Source organism: Hyla sarda, chromosome 8 (assembly GCF_029499605.1).
Source record: "Hyla sarda isolate aHylSar1 chromosome 8, aHylSar1.hap1, whole genome shotgun sequence".
NCBI lineage: Eukaryota > Metazoa > Chordata > Amphibia > Anura > Hylidae > Hyla > Hyla sarda.
The window spans coordinates 209,848,339-209,869,213 of NC_079196.1; the positions used below are offsets into that span (position 1 = coordinate 209,848,339).

The following is a 20,875-nucleotide window of genomic DNA, read 5'->3' on the forward strand; positions in this document are numbered from 1 at the left end:
TAGTTTTGCAACAGCTGGAGGCACACTGGTCTAGGGACACCACTTAAACACTCTAGAGGAGCTGGGTATTGCCTTATGTGGCTTACGGATGCCTGGCTATATGCAAGTGCACAAACGCCAGCTTGATTTCCAGCTTGCTGTGAAAATGAAACGCCCATCTTGCCCTGACTGCAATTGGACTGCTGGGAGTTGATTGACCACAGCTGGGAAGCCAGATATTGGCGATCACTACTGTAAAGAATGCAAATTCAGTAAAATACTCGTGGGTGAGTCGTCAGTGGGTGAGTCGTCAGTGGGTGAGTCGTCAGTGGGTGAGTCGTCAGTGGGTGAGTCGTCAGTGGGTGAGTCGTCAGTGGGTGATGGCTTTAAAAACGGATGGAATATCTACTAATGTAAAGTGTTGTGTTCATTGTAGTGATTACTGCTGCTACCATTTGATGTGCTCATTAATAAGTGTTGTGATCTTTAACCCCTAGTGACAGCAGATTGTTTGCACTATAGTGATTTAAAGGGGTGCTCCAGAGGGAAAAAGAATATTTCCAAATCAAATGGTGTCAGAAAGTTATACAGATTGTGTAAATTACTTCTCTATAACAATCGTAATCCTTCCAGTACTTATCAGCTGCTGTATACTACAGAGGAAGTTGTGTAGTTCTTTCCAGTCTGACCACAGTGCTCTCTGCTGACATCTCTGTCCATATCAGGAACTGTCCAGAGTAGGAGCAAATCCCCATAGCAAACCTCTCCTGCTCTGGACAGTTCATGACACTGACAGAGATGTCAGCAGAGAGCACTATGGTCAGACTATAGAACTACACAACTTCCTCTGGAGCATACAGCAGCTAAGTATTGGAAGGATGAAAAATTTGAAATAGAAGTAATTTACAAACCGGTTTAACTTTCTGGCACAAGTTGATTTGAAAACATTTTGTTTCCTCCAGAGTACCGCTTTAAGGGCCGTATTAGATGCGCTGAGCCACCCTGTAAACTAGTGCCGATCCCTATCAGACCGGGGTGATGAGGGCTGCAAGAATGAGTGCTGGATTTTGGGGGCCCTTTTTGGCCAACTAATTGTTGGTCAGATGATCTTAGCCCCTATTACAGAGGGCGATTATTGGCTGAATAGGCAGACAATCGCACCATGTCATGGGGCTCTTAAATTAAAGGGGGTACTCCACTGGCCAGCGTTCGGAACATTTAGTTCCGAACGCTGTGTGTGTGCACGTGCTGCGGGGGTTGGCCACGCCCCCTCAATGCAAGTCTATGGGAGGGGGCGTGGTCACCCCCCTCCCATGGACTTGCATTGAGGGGACGTGGCTTGATGGAACAATGAGGGCGTGGCTTACCCCCGCAGAGCGCGCACACATAGCCTTCAGAACTAAATGTTCCGAACACTGGCCAGTGGCGTACTCAGGTGGAAAATGTTTATTTTTTTTTTATGCTAAAAAGTTAACAGATTTTGTAAATTATTTCTATTAAAAAAATCTTAATCCTTCCAGTACTTATTAGCTGCTGAATACCACAGAGGAAATTTATTTTCTTTTTGGAACACAGAGCTCTCTGCTAACATCACGAGCACAGTGCTCTCTGCTGACACCTCTGTCCATTTTAAGAACAGTCCAGAGTAGGAGAAAATCCCCATAGAAAACATATGCTGTTCTGGACAGTTCCTAAAATGGACAGAGATGTCAGCAGAGAGAACTGCACTCGTGATGTCAGCAGAGAGCTCTCGGTGTTCCAAAAAAAAAGAATTTCCTCTGTGGTATTCAGCAGCTAATAAGTATTGGAAGGATTCTTAATCCTTTCAGTACTTATGAGCTTCTGAAGTTAAGGTTGTTCTTTTCTGTCTAAATCCTCTCTGACACCTGTCTCGGGAACCGCCCAGTTTAGAAGCAAATCCTCATAGCAAACCTCTTCTAAACTGGGCGTTTTCCGAGACACGTGTCCTCAGAGGATTTAGACAGAAAAGAACAACCTTAACTTTAGAAGCTCATAAGTACTAAAAGGATTAAGATTTTTTAATAGAAGTAATTTACAAATCTGTTTAACTTTCTGGCACCAGTTGATTTAAAGGGGAAAAAAAAAAGTTTTCCACCGGAGTATCCCTTTAAGTTCTTGCCTTGTAATCCTTGTGTTATCTGTGGTGGATTTTATACTTGTCTTTCTAGTTCTGTGATGATTTAATCATTTCCTATCTGCTTGAACCCATTGTCCCTCCCCCCCCCCCCCCCCCCCCTCTCGTTCATATCCTGTGGTCAGTGGCCTTTTTGACCAATCCGTTCCCAGGAGCCCTTCTAGGCTCAGCCTGTACGCCGCCGCCTCTTGTCGCTGCTTATCTGCCATTATTTCATCTATAGCTTTTTCTACTAATTTATTAACATGGGGATTTATTTCTTTTATTTTATTTCTTTTTTTTTTCTTCTAATTTTAAGGTGGTCACGGACTAAGAGCAGGATCTGAAGGTCTTTCTCTATCTACACCTCCTGGAAGCAGAGCGGACAAGACTCCGCGCAGGATACCGGTGAAGAAGGAGAAGGCTACGTTGGCCGACTTCGTTCCGGTGCTAACGCAGGGATGGGCAGAGATACTTGTGCGCAGACCTACAGGTATGGTAGATGTCGCACGTTCCTTAGCACCTGGGGCTCCAAGACGGTGACCTGGTTCCTACTTGTTTGCACTTGGTTCGGTGGCATTTGGAATCTTTTTTTATTTTATTTTTATTTTTTTTTATTTATTTTTTATAATTGTTTTCTTATATTACAAGTAAAACTGTGCAAGAAGGAATTTTTAAAGGGGGGATTCCTATCTCAGCTGGGACCCCCACCGATCATAAGAATGGGGACATCATTCTCCCTGGAATTAATGGCGTGCACTGCCACCGCTCCACTCATTCTGTCCTGCAGTGTATCCCAACCAAAGGCTGTCCGCACATGCTGGGAGTTGTATTTTTGCAACAGCTGGAGGCACCCTGGATGGAAAATACTGCTTTATGGAGCCTGCCACACTTTCCAAAGGCTGATTTAGGTGACCCCATAAGGCAGGGTTTCCCAACCAGGGTGCCTCCAGCTGTTGCAAAACTACATCTCCCAGCATGCCCAGACAGCCTTCGTCTGGGCATGCTGGGAGATGTAGTTTTGCAACAGCTGGAGGCACCCTGGTTGGGAAACACTGCCATAGGGAATGGAAAACCTTTTGACAGGTTCCCTATATAAGTATACAGGTTGGTATTGTGTTTTGTTTGCATTCTTTTATTTCATGATCTGATACAGTGATCTCTCAACTTACAATGGCCTCAGGTTACGATATTTTCGGCCTTTTCTGGACCATTGTAACTTGAAACCAGACTCACCATACAATGTACAGACAGTCCAGATCTGTGATACATGTCAATGGCTGGAAGAACCGACCAATCAGAATGGGCATTCACTGGTAAAACACCTGTATTACTGAATTCCTGTCTGGTAGCGCCCCCTACAGTACAGGGAGGTATTACATGTTCTGTCCTACTCTTTACCTGTATTACTGAAGTGAATGCACTGACTGGTGTCTGGTAGCGCCCCCTACAGTACAGGGAGGTATTACATGTTCTGTCCTACTCTTTACCTGTATTACTGAAGTGCATGCACTGACTGGTGTCTGGTAGTGTCCCCTACAGTACAGGGAGGTATTACATGTTCTGTACTACTCTTTACCTGTATTACTGAAGTGTATGCACTAACTGGTGTCTGGTAGCGCCCCCTACAGTACAGGGAGGTATTACATGTTCTGTCCTACGCTTTACCTGTATTACTGAAGTGCATGCACTGACTGGTGTCTGGTAGCACCCCCTACAGTACAGGGAGGTATTACATGTTCTGTACTACTCTTGACCTGTATTACTGAAGTGCATGCACTAACTGGTGTCTGGTAGCGCCCCCTACAGTACAGGGAGGTATTACATGTCTGTACTACTCTTTACCTGTATTACTGAAGTGCATGCACTGACTGGTGTCTGGTAGCGTCCCCTACAGTACAGGGATGTATTACATGTTCTGTACACTTTACCTGTACCAGGGTTAGCTGCTCCTTTGGACACCAGGTGAGGGCGGCTCCATGTTACTTTTTTAGGACACTGTGTACTGTACAGGACCCTGAAGAAGCTCCTTTCCTCTACATAGACAGTGATTACAGCTCCCAGCAGATCTTTATTACTTTTATATGTAAGGACTAGTTTTATCTGTATTACTTATCTAATTATTTTTCTTTAATCCTCACTTTTTCCTATTTTTGGATGACATTTTGGTGTCTTCAGAACCAGTTATTAGGTTTCCATAGAGTTATGGTATCAACATACAATGGTCTCAACATACAATGGTCGTCCTGGAACAGATTAATATTGTAACTTGAGGGACCACTGTATTACATTACATTTATGCTATAATACCACGATGAAATCTTGATAGACTGCACGTATATATTCCCATATGACTTCATCGTGCTGCTTCTGTTCTCCCAGGTAATACCAGCTGGCTTATGAGCTTGGAAAACCCCCTGAGCCCCTTCTCTTCAGACATTAACAACATGCCCCTCCAAGAACTGTCTAATGCCCTCATGGCAGCCGAGAGGTTCAAAGAGCACCGAGAGACCGCGCTGTACAAGTCCCTCTCCATGCCCGCCTCCACCCTGAGCTCTGCCGCAAGCAAACCTACACGCCTCCAGAGAGCCAACACAGGTAGGTGGGCACAGAACTCTCCTCTCCTTAATCCTCTCTATGGCAACAAATTCCAAAATAACACCTGGACCAATCAAGCATGATCACTTCTTATGAGCGAGAACTTTTGGCTTATGCCCGATACATTATGGTCGGTCTTTATAGCTGTCTGGGGAAACACTGGAATAGCTAATAGGATTACAAACAGGGAGCCTCCAGTTGTTGCTGAACAGAGACTGTTGGGGCATGCTGGGAGTTGTAGTTTTGCAACAGCAGAAGGCTCCCTGTTTGGAAAACACTGAGCTATACTCTTGCTGGTATTGCAGCTACTTTCCATTCAGGTAAAAACCAGCAGCAATATTCAGTTAAGGGTACAGTCACATGGGGCAGGTTTTGTTGCAGATTTTCTGCAGCTTATTTTGTTACCTATTGACTTTAACCCCTTAAGGACTGAGGTTTTTTCGTTTTTTGCACTTTCGTTTTTTCCTCCTTACCTTTTAAAAATCATAACCCTTTCAATTTTCCACCTAAAAATCAATATTATGGCTTATTTTTTGCGTCGCCAATTCTACTTTGCAGTGACATTAGTCATTTTACCCAAAAATGCTCGGCGAAACGGAAAAAAAATCATTGTGCGACAAAATCGAAGAAAAAAATTTTGGGGGCTTCCGTTTCTACACAGTGCATATTTCGGTAAAAATGACAGCTTATCATTATTCTGTAGGTCCATACGGTTAAAATGATCCCCTACTTATATAGGTTTGATTTTGTCGCACTTCTGGAAAAAATCATAACTACATGCAGGAAAATTTATACGTTTAAAAATGTCATCTTCTGACCCATATAACTTTTTTATTTTTCCACGTACAGGGCGGTATGAGGACTCATTTTTGGCGCCGTGATCTAAAGTTTTTATCGGTATGATTTTTGTTTTGATCGGACTTTTTGATCACTTTTTATCCATTTTTTAATGGTATAAAAAGTGACCAAAAATGCGCTTTTTTTGACTTTGGAATTTTTTTGCGCGTACGCCATTGACTGTGCGGTTTAATTAATTATATATTTTTATAGTTCGGACATTTACGCACACGGCGATACCACATATGTTTGTTTTTATTTTTTTTTACAGTTTTATTTTTTTTATGGGAAAAGGGGGGTGATTCAAACTTTTATTAGGGAAGGGGTTAAATGACCTTTATTAACACTTTTTTGTTAACTTTTTTTTTGCAGTGTTATAGCGCCCATAGGGACCTATAACACTGCACACACTGATCTCTTATACTGACCATTGTTATCCCATAGGAACCTATAACACTGCACACACTGATCATTATTATCCCATAGGGACCTATAACACTGCACACACTGATCTCCTATGCTGATCACTGGCGTGTATTAACACGCCTGTGATCAGTGTTATCGGCGCTTGACTGCTCCTGCCTGGATCTCAGGCACGGAGCAGTCATTCGCCGATCGGACACCGAGGAGGCAGGTAAGGGCCCTCCCGGTGTCCTGCAAGCTGTCCGGGAGGCCGCGATTTCACCGCGGTGGTCCGGAACAGCCCGACTGAGCAGCCGGGTCACTTTCACTTTCACAGCGGCGGTCAGCTTTGACCGCCGCTTCTAAAGGGTTAATACCGCACATCGCCGCGATCGGCGATGTGTGGTATTAGCCGCGGGTCCCGGCCGTTGATGAGCGCCGGGACCGACGCAATATGATGCGGGATCGCGGCGCGATCCCGCTTCATATCGCGGGAGCCGGTGCAGGACGTAAATATACGTCCTGCGTTGTTAAGGGGTTAAAGAGTACCTGTCATGATCTTGATAAATGTTATAATCCTCCCAGTTCACTGCCCCATCATGATAAATCACCCCCTGCCTTTATTTTTATTATTTTTTAGTTTTCTACCTTGATATTGTTCTGTATTTTCTCCTCAGTCTCAGTCATATTCACAGACTGGGAAGGGGGCGTTCCCCAGCAGGCGTGACATCATCTGAAGCCATACAGGGGAGAACTTCCTCCCTCACTCTGCTACACACAGCCCAGAGCAGTTCAGTGTGAGATGAGCTATGATTGGATAAGGCTGCACACACACACACACACCCTCAGCACTCCAGACTGCATTTCCTGATTTTGGACTTCTGCCAGGCCAGCAGGAGTCCAAAGTCAGTGCAAGAGATTGGGGGAGAAATGTGCTCTGGACAAGTAGCGAGACACCTAGTGGCAGCTTTTTTAAACACAAATAAAACATAGAAAACTTCATTTTCTTTTAAACAAAGTACATTAGAGAGATTTTTTATTACCAGGGTGCCTCCAGCTGTTGCATAACTACAACTCCCAGCATGCCCGGACAGCCGAAGGCTGTCCGGGCATGCTGGGAGTTGTAGTTTTGCAACAGCTGGAGTCACATTGGTCGGGAAACACTAGCCTTGGCTCCTCATGACAAGTGGATTTTTAGCCTCTAGCAGTACGCACATATATTCCGTATATAGCCTCTTCGAAAACCCCCAATCTTTAGATAAATCTGCGACCCCTTTTTAAGACCCTGCAGCAGAATGGTTCCATCATGGCGACACCTTGCAATCGGCTTTTCCTCTCCCTTCGCAGTGGCTTCTGTCTCTCTCGCCTCCCAGTCCAGTGGTCCAGGGAAGCTGCTTAGGAGCATATCCTGGGCAGGTATATATGTATATATGTATACACGGCTGATTGGACGCTGCAGAACAGTGTTTTGACCCATTTGACATATGCCTGTATATTAACCAGATAATTGCCAGATCCATCTGTTTTTTTTGTGTGCTTACGGCTACTAAAGAGGGGGGATGAAGAGCAGAGAATGCTTTATGGGGGCTGCTTGTTCTGCACGTCATCTGGCTGGCCTGTCCTAATGTTTGGCGCGCTAAGGTTTTTCTTTTTGTCAACCCCCTTCTAAAATAGCATGTTAACTCTTGTCAGCCTGGTCGTTTCCTTCTGGTACTCACTGACTTTGGCAGCATTATAGGTGACATGGAGTGATCAGTAACCTCCATCAATACACTCATGGGCTCCAATGGCCGATCTGCTGGCCCTGATGCCCTCATTGCGTACAGTGCTTGCCATTGTCAAGGTTTAGGTCTAAAATTCTGAACTGTGATCTTCTATACACAGGGATGATTTCCTTATCCAGACCAGATTTTTTTCAGTCCAGCGTTATGCAGATTGGTCTTCGAGAAGACCACCCCTATAGAAGAGCACTTTTCTGTGCAATTTAAGGTGGTCTTCTCAAAGAGGTTTCACTGTTCTACTTACAGAGCTCCAAATCTGCATGTTGGGAAAAGGTGCATGATATAATCCTGTCTGCCTGCAAAATTATTAGAAAAAGCTTAAAGGGGTACTCTGGTGAAAAAGCAATTTTTTTTTTAAATGTATTTTTACATTTATTTATTTTTTTTAAATATATGTATTTGTGTGTGTGTATATGTGTGTATATGTATATATAATATATATGTACCAAATAGTAAAAATGGAAGACGGCACTCCGGTATTGGTGTCCAAAATCAAAAAAGGTGGTTTATTAATCCCAATACATACAAAATGATGCAACATTTCGACCTAACAATAAGGTCTTTATCAAGCAAAATATATATATATATATATATATATATATATATATATATATATATATATATATATATATATATATATATATATATATATATATATATACACATATACATACAGTCCATATAAAGCAGCACATCCAGTTTTGGGTGAGGTGGGTGCAGGCACAGTTGAACCTCGGTGCTCTGGTTCCTCTTGATATTTAAAGTATGACGGCAGCACACCAAAGTAGTGAATCAATAAAGTGTTATTTTATTCCAGGGATATAGAGACAACGTTTCAGCGGTCTCTCACCGCCATTTTCACTTGAAAATGGCGGTGAGAGACCGCTGAAACGTTGTCTCTATATCCCTGGAATAAAATAACACTTTATTGATTCACTACTTTGGTGTGCTGCCGTCATACTTTAAATATATATATATATATATATATATATATATATATATATATATATATATATATATATATATATAAATATTACACACACACATTTTTTTTTTTTTTTTTATCAACTGGTGCCAGAAAGTTAAACAGATTTGTAAATTACTTCTATTAAAAAAAAAAAAAAACTTTATCCTTCCAGTACTTATTAGCTGCTGTATACTACAAAGGAAATTCTTTTCTTTATGAATTTTTTTTTTTTGTCTTTACCACAGTGCTCTCTGTTGACACCTGTCCGTGTCAGGAATTGTCCAGAGCAGCATAGGTTTGCTATGGGGATTTTCTCCTGCTCTGGCCAGTTCCTGATACAGACATCAGGTGTCAGCAGAGAGCACTGTGGTCAGACAGAAAAGAAATTTAAAAAAAAACTTCCTGTGGCGCATACAGCAGCTGATAAGTACTGGAAGGATTAAGATTTTTAAATAGAAGTAATTTACAAATCTGTTTAACTTTCTGGCATCAGTTGATTTAAAAAAATAATAATAATCACCGGAGTACCCCTTTTAAGAAAAAAAATCTGAACAGAATTTTAGATCTAAAAATACATTTGGACTAAAAACAAACTTGTGTTCTAAGGCGGATATTTAACTTTTTAACTAAGGTTTTATGTAAACTAAGAAACAAGATGATTGTGTTCCGGGCTCAGACTCTTCTGTAATGTGCTTTGCTTTGTTATAAATGTTCATTGTCCCATTTGTACAACCAGTGATATTGGGATCGTGTAATGTGGAAGTATCAGGACGTCACGTCTTATAGATCTGTAAACTTACATTGTTTCTGCCCGAAGAATACACAGGATTGATTCACGCCTCCCCTTCTACTGACCAGACATCTTTATCTATTTATTTTACTACATGTAAAAGCTATAACGCTGCTTCTCATTCATTTACTCAAATAATTTTTGCAGCCGATACATCAGGTTTAATTTTTTTCATGGATTGCATTGGGGGACACTGCACTGTGGGTATAGACCTTTTCTACTAGGAGGCGACACTAGGCAAAAAAAATGGTGTTTACTTTACTTTAAAGATGTACTCTGGTGGAAAATTAATAAATAATAAAAATAATAATAATAACAATAATAAAAAATAAAAAAATTACAATAATAAAAAAAATAATAAAATAATAAAATAAAAATAATAAAATAAAATATAAAAATAATAAAAAAAATAATATAAAAATAATAATAATAAAAAATAATAATAATAAAAAATAGAGATGAGCGAACTTACAGTAAATTCGAATCGTCACAAACTTCTCGGCTCGGCAGTTGATGACTTTTCCTGCATAAATTAGTTCAGCTTTCCGGTGCTCCGGTGGGCTGGAAAAGGTGGATACAGTCCTAGGAAAGAGTCTCCTAGGACTGTATCCACCTTTTCCAGCCCACGGGAGCACCTGAAAGCTGAACTAATTTATGCAGGATAAGTCATCAACTGCCGATCCGAGAAGTTCATGACGAATCGAATTTACTGTAAATTCGCTCATCTCTAATAATAAATATAAAAATAAAAAAAATGTATTAACTGGTGCCAGAAAATTAAACAGATTTGTAAATTACTTCTATCAAAAAATCTTAATCCTAACAGTACTTATAATCTGCTGTATAATACAGAGTGCTTTTCTTTTTCAATTTCCTTTCTGCCTGACCACAGTGCTCTCTGCTGACACCTCTGTCCGTGTCAGGAAATGTCCAGAGCCGGAGAGGTTTGCTATGGGCATTTGCTCCTACTCTGGACAGTTCCTGACATGGACAAGAGGTGTCAGCAGAGAGCACTGTGGTCAGACAGAAAGGAAATTCAAAAAGAAAAGAACTTCCTGTGGAGCATACAGCAGCTGATAAGTACTGGAAGGATTTAAGATTTTTTTTTAATCAAAGTAATTTAGAAATCTGTTTAATTTACTGGCACCAGTTGATTTAAAATATTTTTTTTTTTTCCCCACTGGAGTACCCCTTTTTAACCTAATGTCCATAGGAGTTGGATATTAACTGCGCAGTACTTTTATCTTTTATTTTTTTTTATTTTAATGACCGTGTCCATTTAATGGGGCCACAGCCCGTCTGCAACTAAATACCCCCCCCCCCCACTACTGTTGTTTTGCTGTGGGCCCATTAAAATACATCTAGACCAGTGTTTTATAACCAGAGTGCCTCCAGCTGTTGCAAAACTACAACTCCCAACATGCCCGAACAGCCTTCGGCTGTCCGGGCATGCTGGGAGTTGTAGTTTTGCAACAGTTGGAGTCACATTGCTTGGGAAACACTGGCCTTGGCTCCTCATGAAACTGGGTACCTGCTTTTCTCTACACTGGTCACTCATCCTGCTGTTCTCTATTATATGCATACATTAAAAATGGTGCACAGTAAGGATCTCTCTACAGTCTTTAAAGGGGTATTCCAGGAAAAAACTGCTGCTGCCGAAGTTGAGTTGTTCTTTTCTGTCTGACCACAGTGCTCTCTGCTGACACCTCTGTCTGTCTCAGGAACTGTCCAGAGCAGGAGAGGTTTGCTATGGGGATTTTCTCCTACTCTGGACAGTTCCTGAGACAGACAGAGGTGTCAGCAGAGAGCACTGTGGTCAGACAGAAAAGAACTAAACTTCAGCAGCTGATAACTACTGGAAGGATTTTTTTCCCCCTGGAATACCCCTTTAATATGCATAGCAGTGTCTTCAGTGTAATTTTATCTTGGAATAAGGCTGTGAAAATCCTAAAATCACTTGTATATCTGCTCTAGGCTTCACTCATATATATTTATGTAGCTCCTGAAGCTTTTGCCTGGTCTCTACTGGGTAGAGAGAAGCCTCCGACAATACATGATCTTCAGTCAGTGGCCACAGAGCTGTAGTGATACTTCCACATGAGTCAGGAAGAAATAAACCGCGTAACACGGATCACTATAATCCATTACCATGTGCTGATAAATCCTGACTGTCATATCATGACTTTCTCCATTGCAGAATCCTCCGTCGTACCAGAGGAAGGCTCCCAACTGGATGGCGAAGGAGAAGCGGCCTCCCAGAGCGGCTCCCAAGAGCTGGAGGACTTTGAGCCTGTCAGTAATGAGGACACCACCAGTGAGGACAAGACAGACAAAAAGACTGAAGGGATCAGCAGGGTGAGATGGTCATTCACTGTATCACTACCACAATGGCCCAGAGTTACCAATCTGCCGGATGCCAAACCTGACCGTTTTGGTTTCAGGCAGATTTGTTTTTTCAAACTATGATTTTATAACTACTGTAATACTGCCTCCTATGTACAAGAATAATATTACTACTATAATATCGCTCCTATATACAAGAATATAACTACTATAATACTGCTCCTATATACAAGAATATAACTACTATATTACTGCCTCCTATATACAAGAATATAACTACTATAATACTGCTCCTATATACAAGAATATAACTACTATAACACTGCCTCCTATATACAAGAATATAACTACTATAATACTGCCTCCTATATACAAGACTATAACTACTATAATACTGCTCCTATATACAAGACTATAACTACTATAATACTGCCTCCTATATACAAGAATATAACTACTATAATACTCCTCCTATATACAAGAATACAACTACTATAATACTGCCTCCTATATACAAGAATATAACTACTATAATACTGCCTCCTATATACAAGAATATAACTACTATAATACTCCTCCTATATACAAGAATATAACTACTATAATACTCCTCCTATATACAAGAATATAACTACTATAATACTCCTCCTATATACAAGAATATAACTACTATAATACTGCTCCTATATACAAGAATATAACTACTATAATACTCCTCCTATATACAAGAATATAACTACTATAATACTGCTCCTATATACAAGAATATAACTACTATAATACTGCTCCCTATACAAGAATATAACTACTATAATACTGCTCCTATATACAAGAATATAACTACTATAATACTGCCTCCTATGTACAAGCATATAACTACTATAATACTGCTCCTATATACAAGAATATAACTACTATAATACTGCCTCCTATGTACAAGAATATAACTACTATAATACTGCTCCTATATACAAGAATATAACTACTATAATACTGCTCCTATATACAAGAATATAACTACTATAATACTGGCTATGTACAAGAATATAACTACTATAATACGGTTTACTATATACAAGAATATAACTACTATAATACTGCCTCCTATGTACAAGAATAGAACTACTATAGTACTGCTCCTATATACAAGAATATAACTACTATAATACTGCTCCTATATACAAGAATATAACTACTATAATACTGCCTCCTATATACAAGAATATAACTACTATAATACTGCTCCTATATACAAGAATATAACTACTATAATACTGCTCCTATATACAAGAATATAACTACTATAATACTGCCTCCTACATACAAGAATATAACTACTATAATACTGCTCCTATATACAAGAATATAACTACTATAATACTGCCTCCTATATACAAGAATATAACTACTATAATACTGCCTCCTACATACAAGAATATAACTACTATAATACTGCTCCTATATACAAGAATATAACTACTATAATACGGTTTACTATATAGAAATATATGAATGTAACAGATAATGGTGGAATTGTTCTATTTTGTGTTTATTTTCTATGCAGTCGTCCTCTACCTCCAGCCAAGAGGACTCTACGTCCCAACAGACGGACGGCTCAGAACTTGGTGGGATTCCTATAGAAGGTTCTACACGTGAACTCCCGTTCCAACCCTCACAAACACTAAGCAAGTCAAGCTCGTCCCCTGAACTCCAGACCCTGCAGGAGCTGCCCCGGGAGCCCGACATTAAAGACCCTGACCAAACTCCTGCTCCAGAACCCAAACCGCTGCCACAGAGCCAAATCCTAAAATCTCCCCCGAGCAGAACAGAAGAGGAAAGTTCTGCTACAACAAGCCCAAAACCCGAAGCCGCTTCTAGGCTGGAACCAGAATTGCCCCAGCAGTCTCCTCAGTCTCCTAGCGGGTACCGCCCCCGAGGACACACCATTTCAGACTCCGAACCTTCCAGACGAGGCCGAAGGATCAATATTGATGCTTTTAAGAACAGCACCAAGGCCACTAAAGCCGAGAAGGTGCCCGGAATAGACCCGAGGTACAATAGTCTCTCTGATAGGTCTGGCCTGCTTTGCTGACTTGGCTTTGTATGGACATGTTCACATCTGTTCCAGCGCCATTATTGTGGTGTATGTTGGAAAGCCGGCTGAACGGTTGTCAACGCACAACCACAGTGTACATGAAAAAGATCCCTTGAATTCAGCAGACACAATTGTTTAGTTTACATGGAACTATTTTTGGTTTATTTCTAAACATATACGGTGGTTGTGTTTGTGGTGGTGGTTGTGTTTGTGGTGGTGGTTGTGTTTGTGGTGGTGGTTGTGTTTGTGGTGGTGGTTGTGTTTGTGGTGGTGGTTGTGTTTGTGGTGGTGGTTGTGTTTGTGGTGGTGGTTGTGTTTGTGGTGGTGGTTGTGTTTGTGGTGGTGGTTGTGTTTGTGGTGGTGGTTGTGTTTGTGGTGGTGGTGGTTGTGTTTGTGGTGGTGGTGGTTGCGTTGGTTTGTGGTGGAGGTGGTTGCGTTGGTTTGTGGTGGAGGTGGTTGCGTTGGTTTGGTGGTGGTTGCATTGGTTTGTGGTGGAGGCGGCGTTGGTGGCGTTGGTTGTGGTGGCGGTGGTGTTTGTGGTTGTTGGTGTGTTTTTTGTTTTAACTCAAAAATGCAGGCAGCCATGCTTTTGGGTCCCTCAAAAAATGGTATACACTTAGAAATGGACCAATCTTAGTTCTGATCAGATCTGTGGACTCACTATTATACTATATGTTATACTATATGGTTTATGTCCTCGTACCATTCGGTCGTTTTTCTGATGTATAGCACAAACAAACTGTCAAATTAGGTGTGAACGAGCCCCTAGTATATACCAGAGTTCCCAATTATGTAACAATTCTGGATCCTCTTCTCTTAGAACTTTGCTTTTTTCTGTTCCTCTGCCACACCTCCTGGCATTTCCTCTAATTAGGGATGTCCCGATGCAGATATTTGTATCAGGACTTATACTGGACATTTGCATGAGTACTTGTACTCGTGCAAATGTCTCCGATACCTGCCAGTGGTACTCCTGCCACCAGGTATCATGGAGGTGCGGTAGGTCGCCTGCATTCTCCACATGGATGAACTCCTAGAGGACACAGGGCGTAAATGTAGACCCTGTGCCCACTCCCAAGCTTGGCAGCGTTCTCAGCAGCTGATTGCGCATCATAGCTGGGACCCACATTGACCTTTTAGGTGCCACGATCAAAGTTGATCACAGCGTCTAAAAGTCCTGGGATTAACTGCTCGTTAGCTCAGAGATGCTGATCGGGATCACCATGGTGAAATCGCTGTGTCCCCATCAGCTAAGAGGACACCCAGAGGTCCCTTACTGTGCTCCGTGCCCTGCGATTGTCGCTCCTTTACTGCAGCCAGCCATTGTAGGCATTAATAAAGGTGCACTGATCAAAGCTATGCTATGACATATCATTGATCAGTGTATGCAATCTACAGATTGCAAGTGAAAGTGCCCTATGGGGACTAAAAAAAAAATGGTGAAAAAAAAAGTGTAATAAATAATTATAAATGCAAATTAACCCCTTCCCTAATAAAAAAAAAAAATTTGAATCTCCCCCTTTTTCAAAAAGTTTTAATTAAAATGAAAAAAATATATATATTTTTTATAAAATAAAAAAGCCCTTTCTCTTATAAAAAATAAATAAATAAATAAATAAAACTTTTTTCCCATTAAAGAGAAAAAGAAAAGAAAAAAAACTTTCATGTGACATTGAAAAAAAGTATCTGTAATTGGTATTGGCACTCGTACTTGGTCTTAAAAAAATGGTACCCCTAATCAATAGTATTTCCCAACCAGGATGCCTCCAGTTGTTGCAAAACTACAACTCCCAGCATGGGGTTGTAGTTTTGCAACAGCTGGAGGCACCCTGGTTGGGAAGCACTGCCTCCAGTTGGGAAGCACTGCCTCCAGCTGTTGCAAAACTACAACTCCCAGCATGCCCAGACAGCCGATGGCTGTCTGGGCATGCTGGGAGTTGTAGTTTTGCAACAGCTGGAGGCACCCTGGTTGGGAAGCACTGCCGTACATAGTCTTGCTACAGGATACAGAGCTGGGGGTCATATTACCCATTGGGAGGCGGTGTACTTATATTCTGCAGGGCCTATCTCTGTGCTTCATTGTGTCACAAACCTGATACGGGACAAGTCATATTCGTTGCGCCCATTGGGTTCCTCTAGCCCTCCGCACGCCCTACAGGATACCAACTGGTCACTCTACCAGGCGGTGTAATCGTGTTCCTCACTCTTAAGTCACATGACTGCTCCCTGGCCATGCCCTTGCGCTCTTCAGACCCCTAGCCTTCTGCTATATGGTGTCACTACCATGATACAGTACCATGCCTGATGAAGCTGCGCATGCGCAGCGAAACGCGTTGCATCTAATAAATCCATTGATTTTACTTGGCTGCCTGATGGTTCCTCTCTGCGCCAGACAAACTCCTGACTCCCTGGTCATTCGGTTTTGATTTTACTCTTACCTAGGAGGGCTGCAGTGGACCTTCTTCCATATCTCTTCTGCTCTTAACCTTGTTGTGTGTGGGCGCACAACCAACTTTGGTAAGCGGCTTGGGAACCACCGTCCCCTACCCCCACCTGCAAGATCTACTGATCCCGCACATGAGGCGCCTTCCTCCCTCTCTCATGATACAGTACCGGACGCCATTGCCTGTTCACACCGCGCAATTGTTACTCCTGCCTTAGCTTTTTTTTCCTCTACAGTTTTTGGCACAAATTTGTCCCATAATGACACAAGTTGGCCAATTGGGGCACATCAAAAACTATACAAACACACTAACCAAGAATTAGACGTTTGTAAAACCCGCAAAATCTTGAGTGCTGCGGCCCTTTTAAAGGGGTACTCCACCAGAAACCTTTATTTTATTATTATTTTTTTTTTAATCAACTGGTGCCAGAAAGTTAAACAGATTTGTCAATTACTTCTATTTAAAAAAATCTTAATCCTTCCCGTACTCATCAGCTGCTGTACGTTCCAGAGAAAGTTGTGTTTTTCTGTCTGACCACAGTGCTCTCTGCTGACACCTCTGTCCATTTCAGGAACTGTTCAGAGCAGGATAGGTTTGCTATGGGGATTTTCTCCTGCTCTGGACAGTTCCTCACACAGACAGGGGTGTCAGCAGAGAGCACTGTGGTCAGACAGAAAAACACCACAACTTTCTCTGGAACATACTGCAGCTGATAAGTACTGGAAGGATTAACATTTTTTTTAAATAGAAGTAATTAACAAATCTGCTGCTGTATGTAGCTGCTGTATGCTCCAGAGAAAGTGTAGTTCTTTCCAGTCTGACCACAGTGCTCTCTGCTGACACCTCTGTCCGTGTCAGAAACTGTCCAGAGCAGGAGAGGTTTGCTATGGGGAATTGCTCCTACTCTGGACAGTTCCTGACATGGACAGAGGTGTCAGCAGAGAGCACTGTGGTCAGACTGAAAAGAACTACACAACTTCCTCTGGAGCATACAGCAGCTGATAAGTACTGGAAGGATTAAGATTTTTAAATAGAAGTAATTTAGAAATCTGTTTAATTTTCTGGCACCAGTTGATTTAAAAAAAAAATTTAAAAAAAAGTTTTCCAGTGGATTATCCTCCGTAGAAGAAGCTTCCACAGTGTGAATGAGACCGAAGTGAATGTCATAATGTTGTGGGAGTGGCTTTGACGACCTTATGGAAAAGTATAGACTTGGCTTGTATGACTGTCTGATGAGATGGCTGCATGTGTGAATGGGGGGGGGGGGGTACACGGGGGCGCATATGTATATATCTCTGACCCTATTCTTCCTTTCAGTTTTGTGTTCTTGCAGTTGTACCACTCTCCCTTCTTCGGGGACGAGTCCAACAAGCCCATCCTGGTCCCGAATACTCAGGTAACCCCTATGGACATTATTATTTAATTTTTTATTTATTTTTGAAGGGGTACTCCCGTGGAAAACTTTTTTTTTTTTTTTTTTTTTTTTTAAATCAACTGGTGCCAGAAAGTTAAACATATTTGTAAATTACTTCTATTAAAAAATCTTTACCCTTCCAGTACTTATTAGCTACTAAATACTTCAGAGGAAATAGTTTTCTTCTTGGAACACAGTGCTCTCTGCTGACATCACGAGCACAGTGCTCTCTGCTGACATCTCTGTCCATTTTAAGAACTTTCCAGAGTAGGAGAAAAATCCCCATAGCAAACATAGGCTGCTCTGGACAGTTCCTAAAATGGACATAGATGTCAGCAGAGAGCACTGTGGTCATGATGTCAGCAGAGAGCTCTGTGTTCCAAAAAGAAAAGAATTTCCTCTGTAGTATTCAGCAGCTAATAAGTGCTGGAAGGATTAAGATTTATTTTTTTTTTAATAGAAGTAATTTACAAATCTGGTTAACTTTCTGGCACCAGTTGATTTAAAAATAAAACTTTTTTTTCCACCGGAGTACCCCTTTAAGGTTATGTTGATTTTTATCAGTCTTCTCATGGTCCCTTTTACTTCCTAGACATTCGAAAGAACCATGAAACTTCTCGACCAGATCCCGAGCTACGACACGCACAAGATAGGGGTCCTGTATGTTGGGGAAGGACAGGTAGGTGTCTAGGTATTATATCTAGATGAGAGTTTTCCCCAACCAGGGTGCCTCCAGCTGTTGCAAAACTACAACTTCCAGCATGCCCGGACAGCCGTTGGCTGTCCGGGCATGCTGGGAGTTGTAGCTTTGCAACAGCTGGAGGCACCCTGGTTGGGGAAAACTCTCATCTAGATCATTACTGCTTCCCAAGTTGGGTGAGGGGGTCCTAGTGGTCTAATCCATGTTTCGTTTTAATAAAGATTGGCAACGAGCGTGCCATCCTATCCAATGAACACGGGTCGTACAGGTACACGCAGTTTCTCACCGGTTTGGGAAAGCTGATTGAGCTGAAGGACACTCAGCCCGACAAGATATTTCTCGGAGGGTTGGATGGCTGCGGAGATGACGGACAGTTTACTTACTGCTGGCACGATGACATCATGCAAGGTAAGGATGACGCAGCCATGTTTCCTGGTTGGAAAACCCGGTTAGGGTAGGTAAGTATGCATATTTTTGCCGCATATTTTTTACAGGTGATTTTGCTACCCATTGAAGCCAATGGTAGAGATGAGCGAATTTAAAGTAAATTCGATTCGTCACGAACTTCTCGGCTCGGCAGTTGATGACTTTTCCTGCATAAATTAGTTCAGCCTTCAGGTGCTCGGGTGGGCTGGAAAAGGTGGATACAGTCCTAGGAGACTCTTTCCTAGGACTGTATCCACCTTTTCCAGCCCACCGGAGCACCGGAAAGCTGAACTCATTTACGCAGGAAAAGTCATCAACTGCCGAGCCGAGAAGTTCGTGACAAATCGAATTTACTGTAAGTTCGCTCATCTCTAGTCAACACGCAATACCACGTTTCGCCTGCAGTGGCCGCTGCAGGCAAAATGTACGAGAGGACAGGGGTCTATTCACACGTACAGTATTCTGCGCAGGATTTCAAGCTGTGTTCAGTCATTTTTTTTTACATTGAAATCTGCAGCAGAAAATCCTGCGCATCAAATCTGCGCAGAATACTGTACGTGTGAATAGGCCCTAAAGGAGTATTCCGAATAGCCAATCGGTGGCTTTGGCAGGACAAAACTTAGTGGCTGCGGATTGCTTGTGTGGGCATTACCCATACTGACCCCAAACAACGCACGTGCCGTGATGCTCCAAGTGAATGAGGGATATAGATTTCACCCAGACCCCCAAATATTTAGTTTATTTTTTGCATATCTATTTATTTATGGATTAGATATTGAAGAATTTTTTTTTCCTGATTTTTCCATTTTCTAGTTTCTTATTAAATATAAATATTTATTAAATGTTTTATATTGATTTATGGACTAGAGCCAGATATTGAAGAAAAATGCAGATTTTTCAATTTTCTAGTTTCTTATAAAAATTTTTTTTTATAAATATTAATATTAAATAAGAAACTAGAAAATGGAAAAACCTGAATGTTTCTTCAATATCTGGCTCTAATCTTTAAATAAATATTAAAAATAAAATAAATAAATATTAATATTAAATATTTATTTATGGATTAGAGCCAGATATTGAAGAGAAATTCAGATTTTTGCCATTTTCTAGCTTCTTATAAAAAATAAACAACTATTAATATTAAATAAGAAGCTAGAAAATTTTAATATTGAAGAAACTAGAAAATGGAAAAATTTGAATTTCTCTTCAATATCTGGCTCTAATCCATAAAAAAATTAAATATTAAATTAGGAAACTAGAAAATGGAAAAACATGAATTTTTCTTCAATATCTGGCTCTAACCCATAAATAAATATTTAATATTAATTAATTTATTTATTTTTTATATTTATAGATTAGAGCCAGATATTGAAGAGAAATTCAAATTTTTCCATTTTCTAGTTTCTTCAATATTATTTATTTATTTATGAATTAGAGCCAGATATTGAAGAAAAATTCTGATTTTTCAATGTTCTAATTTCTTATTTAATATTAATTTTTTTTTGTGTGTGTGTATTCATTATTATGGGGTAAAACATTTTTTGTCTGAGCTATTTTTTAACAGCATTTAGAGCTACACTTTACAGCAGTACGTATGGACGCAGGCAACAGTAGACAAACATGATCTGTACCATTGATATAAATGGAAAAAGGTTACTGGGTGAACTCTGATACCTTTTGAAGAGAGGGGGAGGCTGAGCTGCTAGCATCATCTATTATATTCTATATCTATTGGTATAATCGTTTATTTTAATACTGTAATTTTGTACAGATCACTTTCAAGCAGCCTCTTCCTAATCACAGACAGGACAGGAAGTATCTGCCTAGTGGTCAGAATGGGAACTGCAAGATTTCAAGATGAAGAAAAAAAAATAAATAAATCACCAAATATTCTTAAATATGTTTAAAATAAAAATGTAATTAATAATAAAAGAAATGACTCAGAATACCCTTTTTAACCTCCCC

The 20,875-nt window shown here is 40.8% G+C and overlaps 1 protein-coding gene across 6 annotated transcripts in view; it reads left to right on the plus strand.

The window, feature by feature from the left end:
* Positions 1-20,875, plus strand: part of TSC2 (TSC complex subunit 2) — a 77,419-nt gene that overhangs the window by 52,799 nt on the left and 3,745 nt on the right. For 4 of the 6 annotated variants that reach the window (XM_056535578.1, XM_056535580.1, XM_056535582.1 and 1 more), the window contains 8 exons: positions 2,433-2,606; positions 4,496-4,711; positions 7,298-7,366; positions 11,686-11,843; positions 13,396-13,883; positions 17,688-17,766; positions 18,377-18,463; positions 18,706-18,892. In XM_056535578.1, coding sequence (XP_056391553.1) covers positions 2,433-2,606; positions 4,496-4,711; positions 7,298-7,366; positions 11,686-11,843; positions 13,396-13,883; positions 17,688-17,766; positions 18,377-18,463; positions 18,706-18,892 — 1,458 coding nt within the window. The remainder of the gene's footprint in view (positions 1-2,432; positions 2,607-4,495; positions 4,712-7,297; positions 7,367-11,685; positions 11,844-13,395; positions 13,884-17,687; positions 17,767-18,376; positions 18,464-18,705; positions 18,893-20,875) is intronic. The other 2 variants (XM_056535581.1, XM_056535583.1) reach the window with 1 other exon arrangement.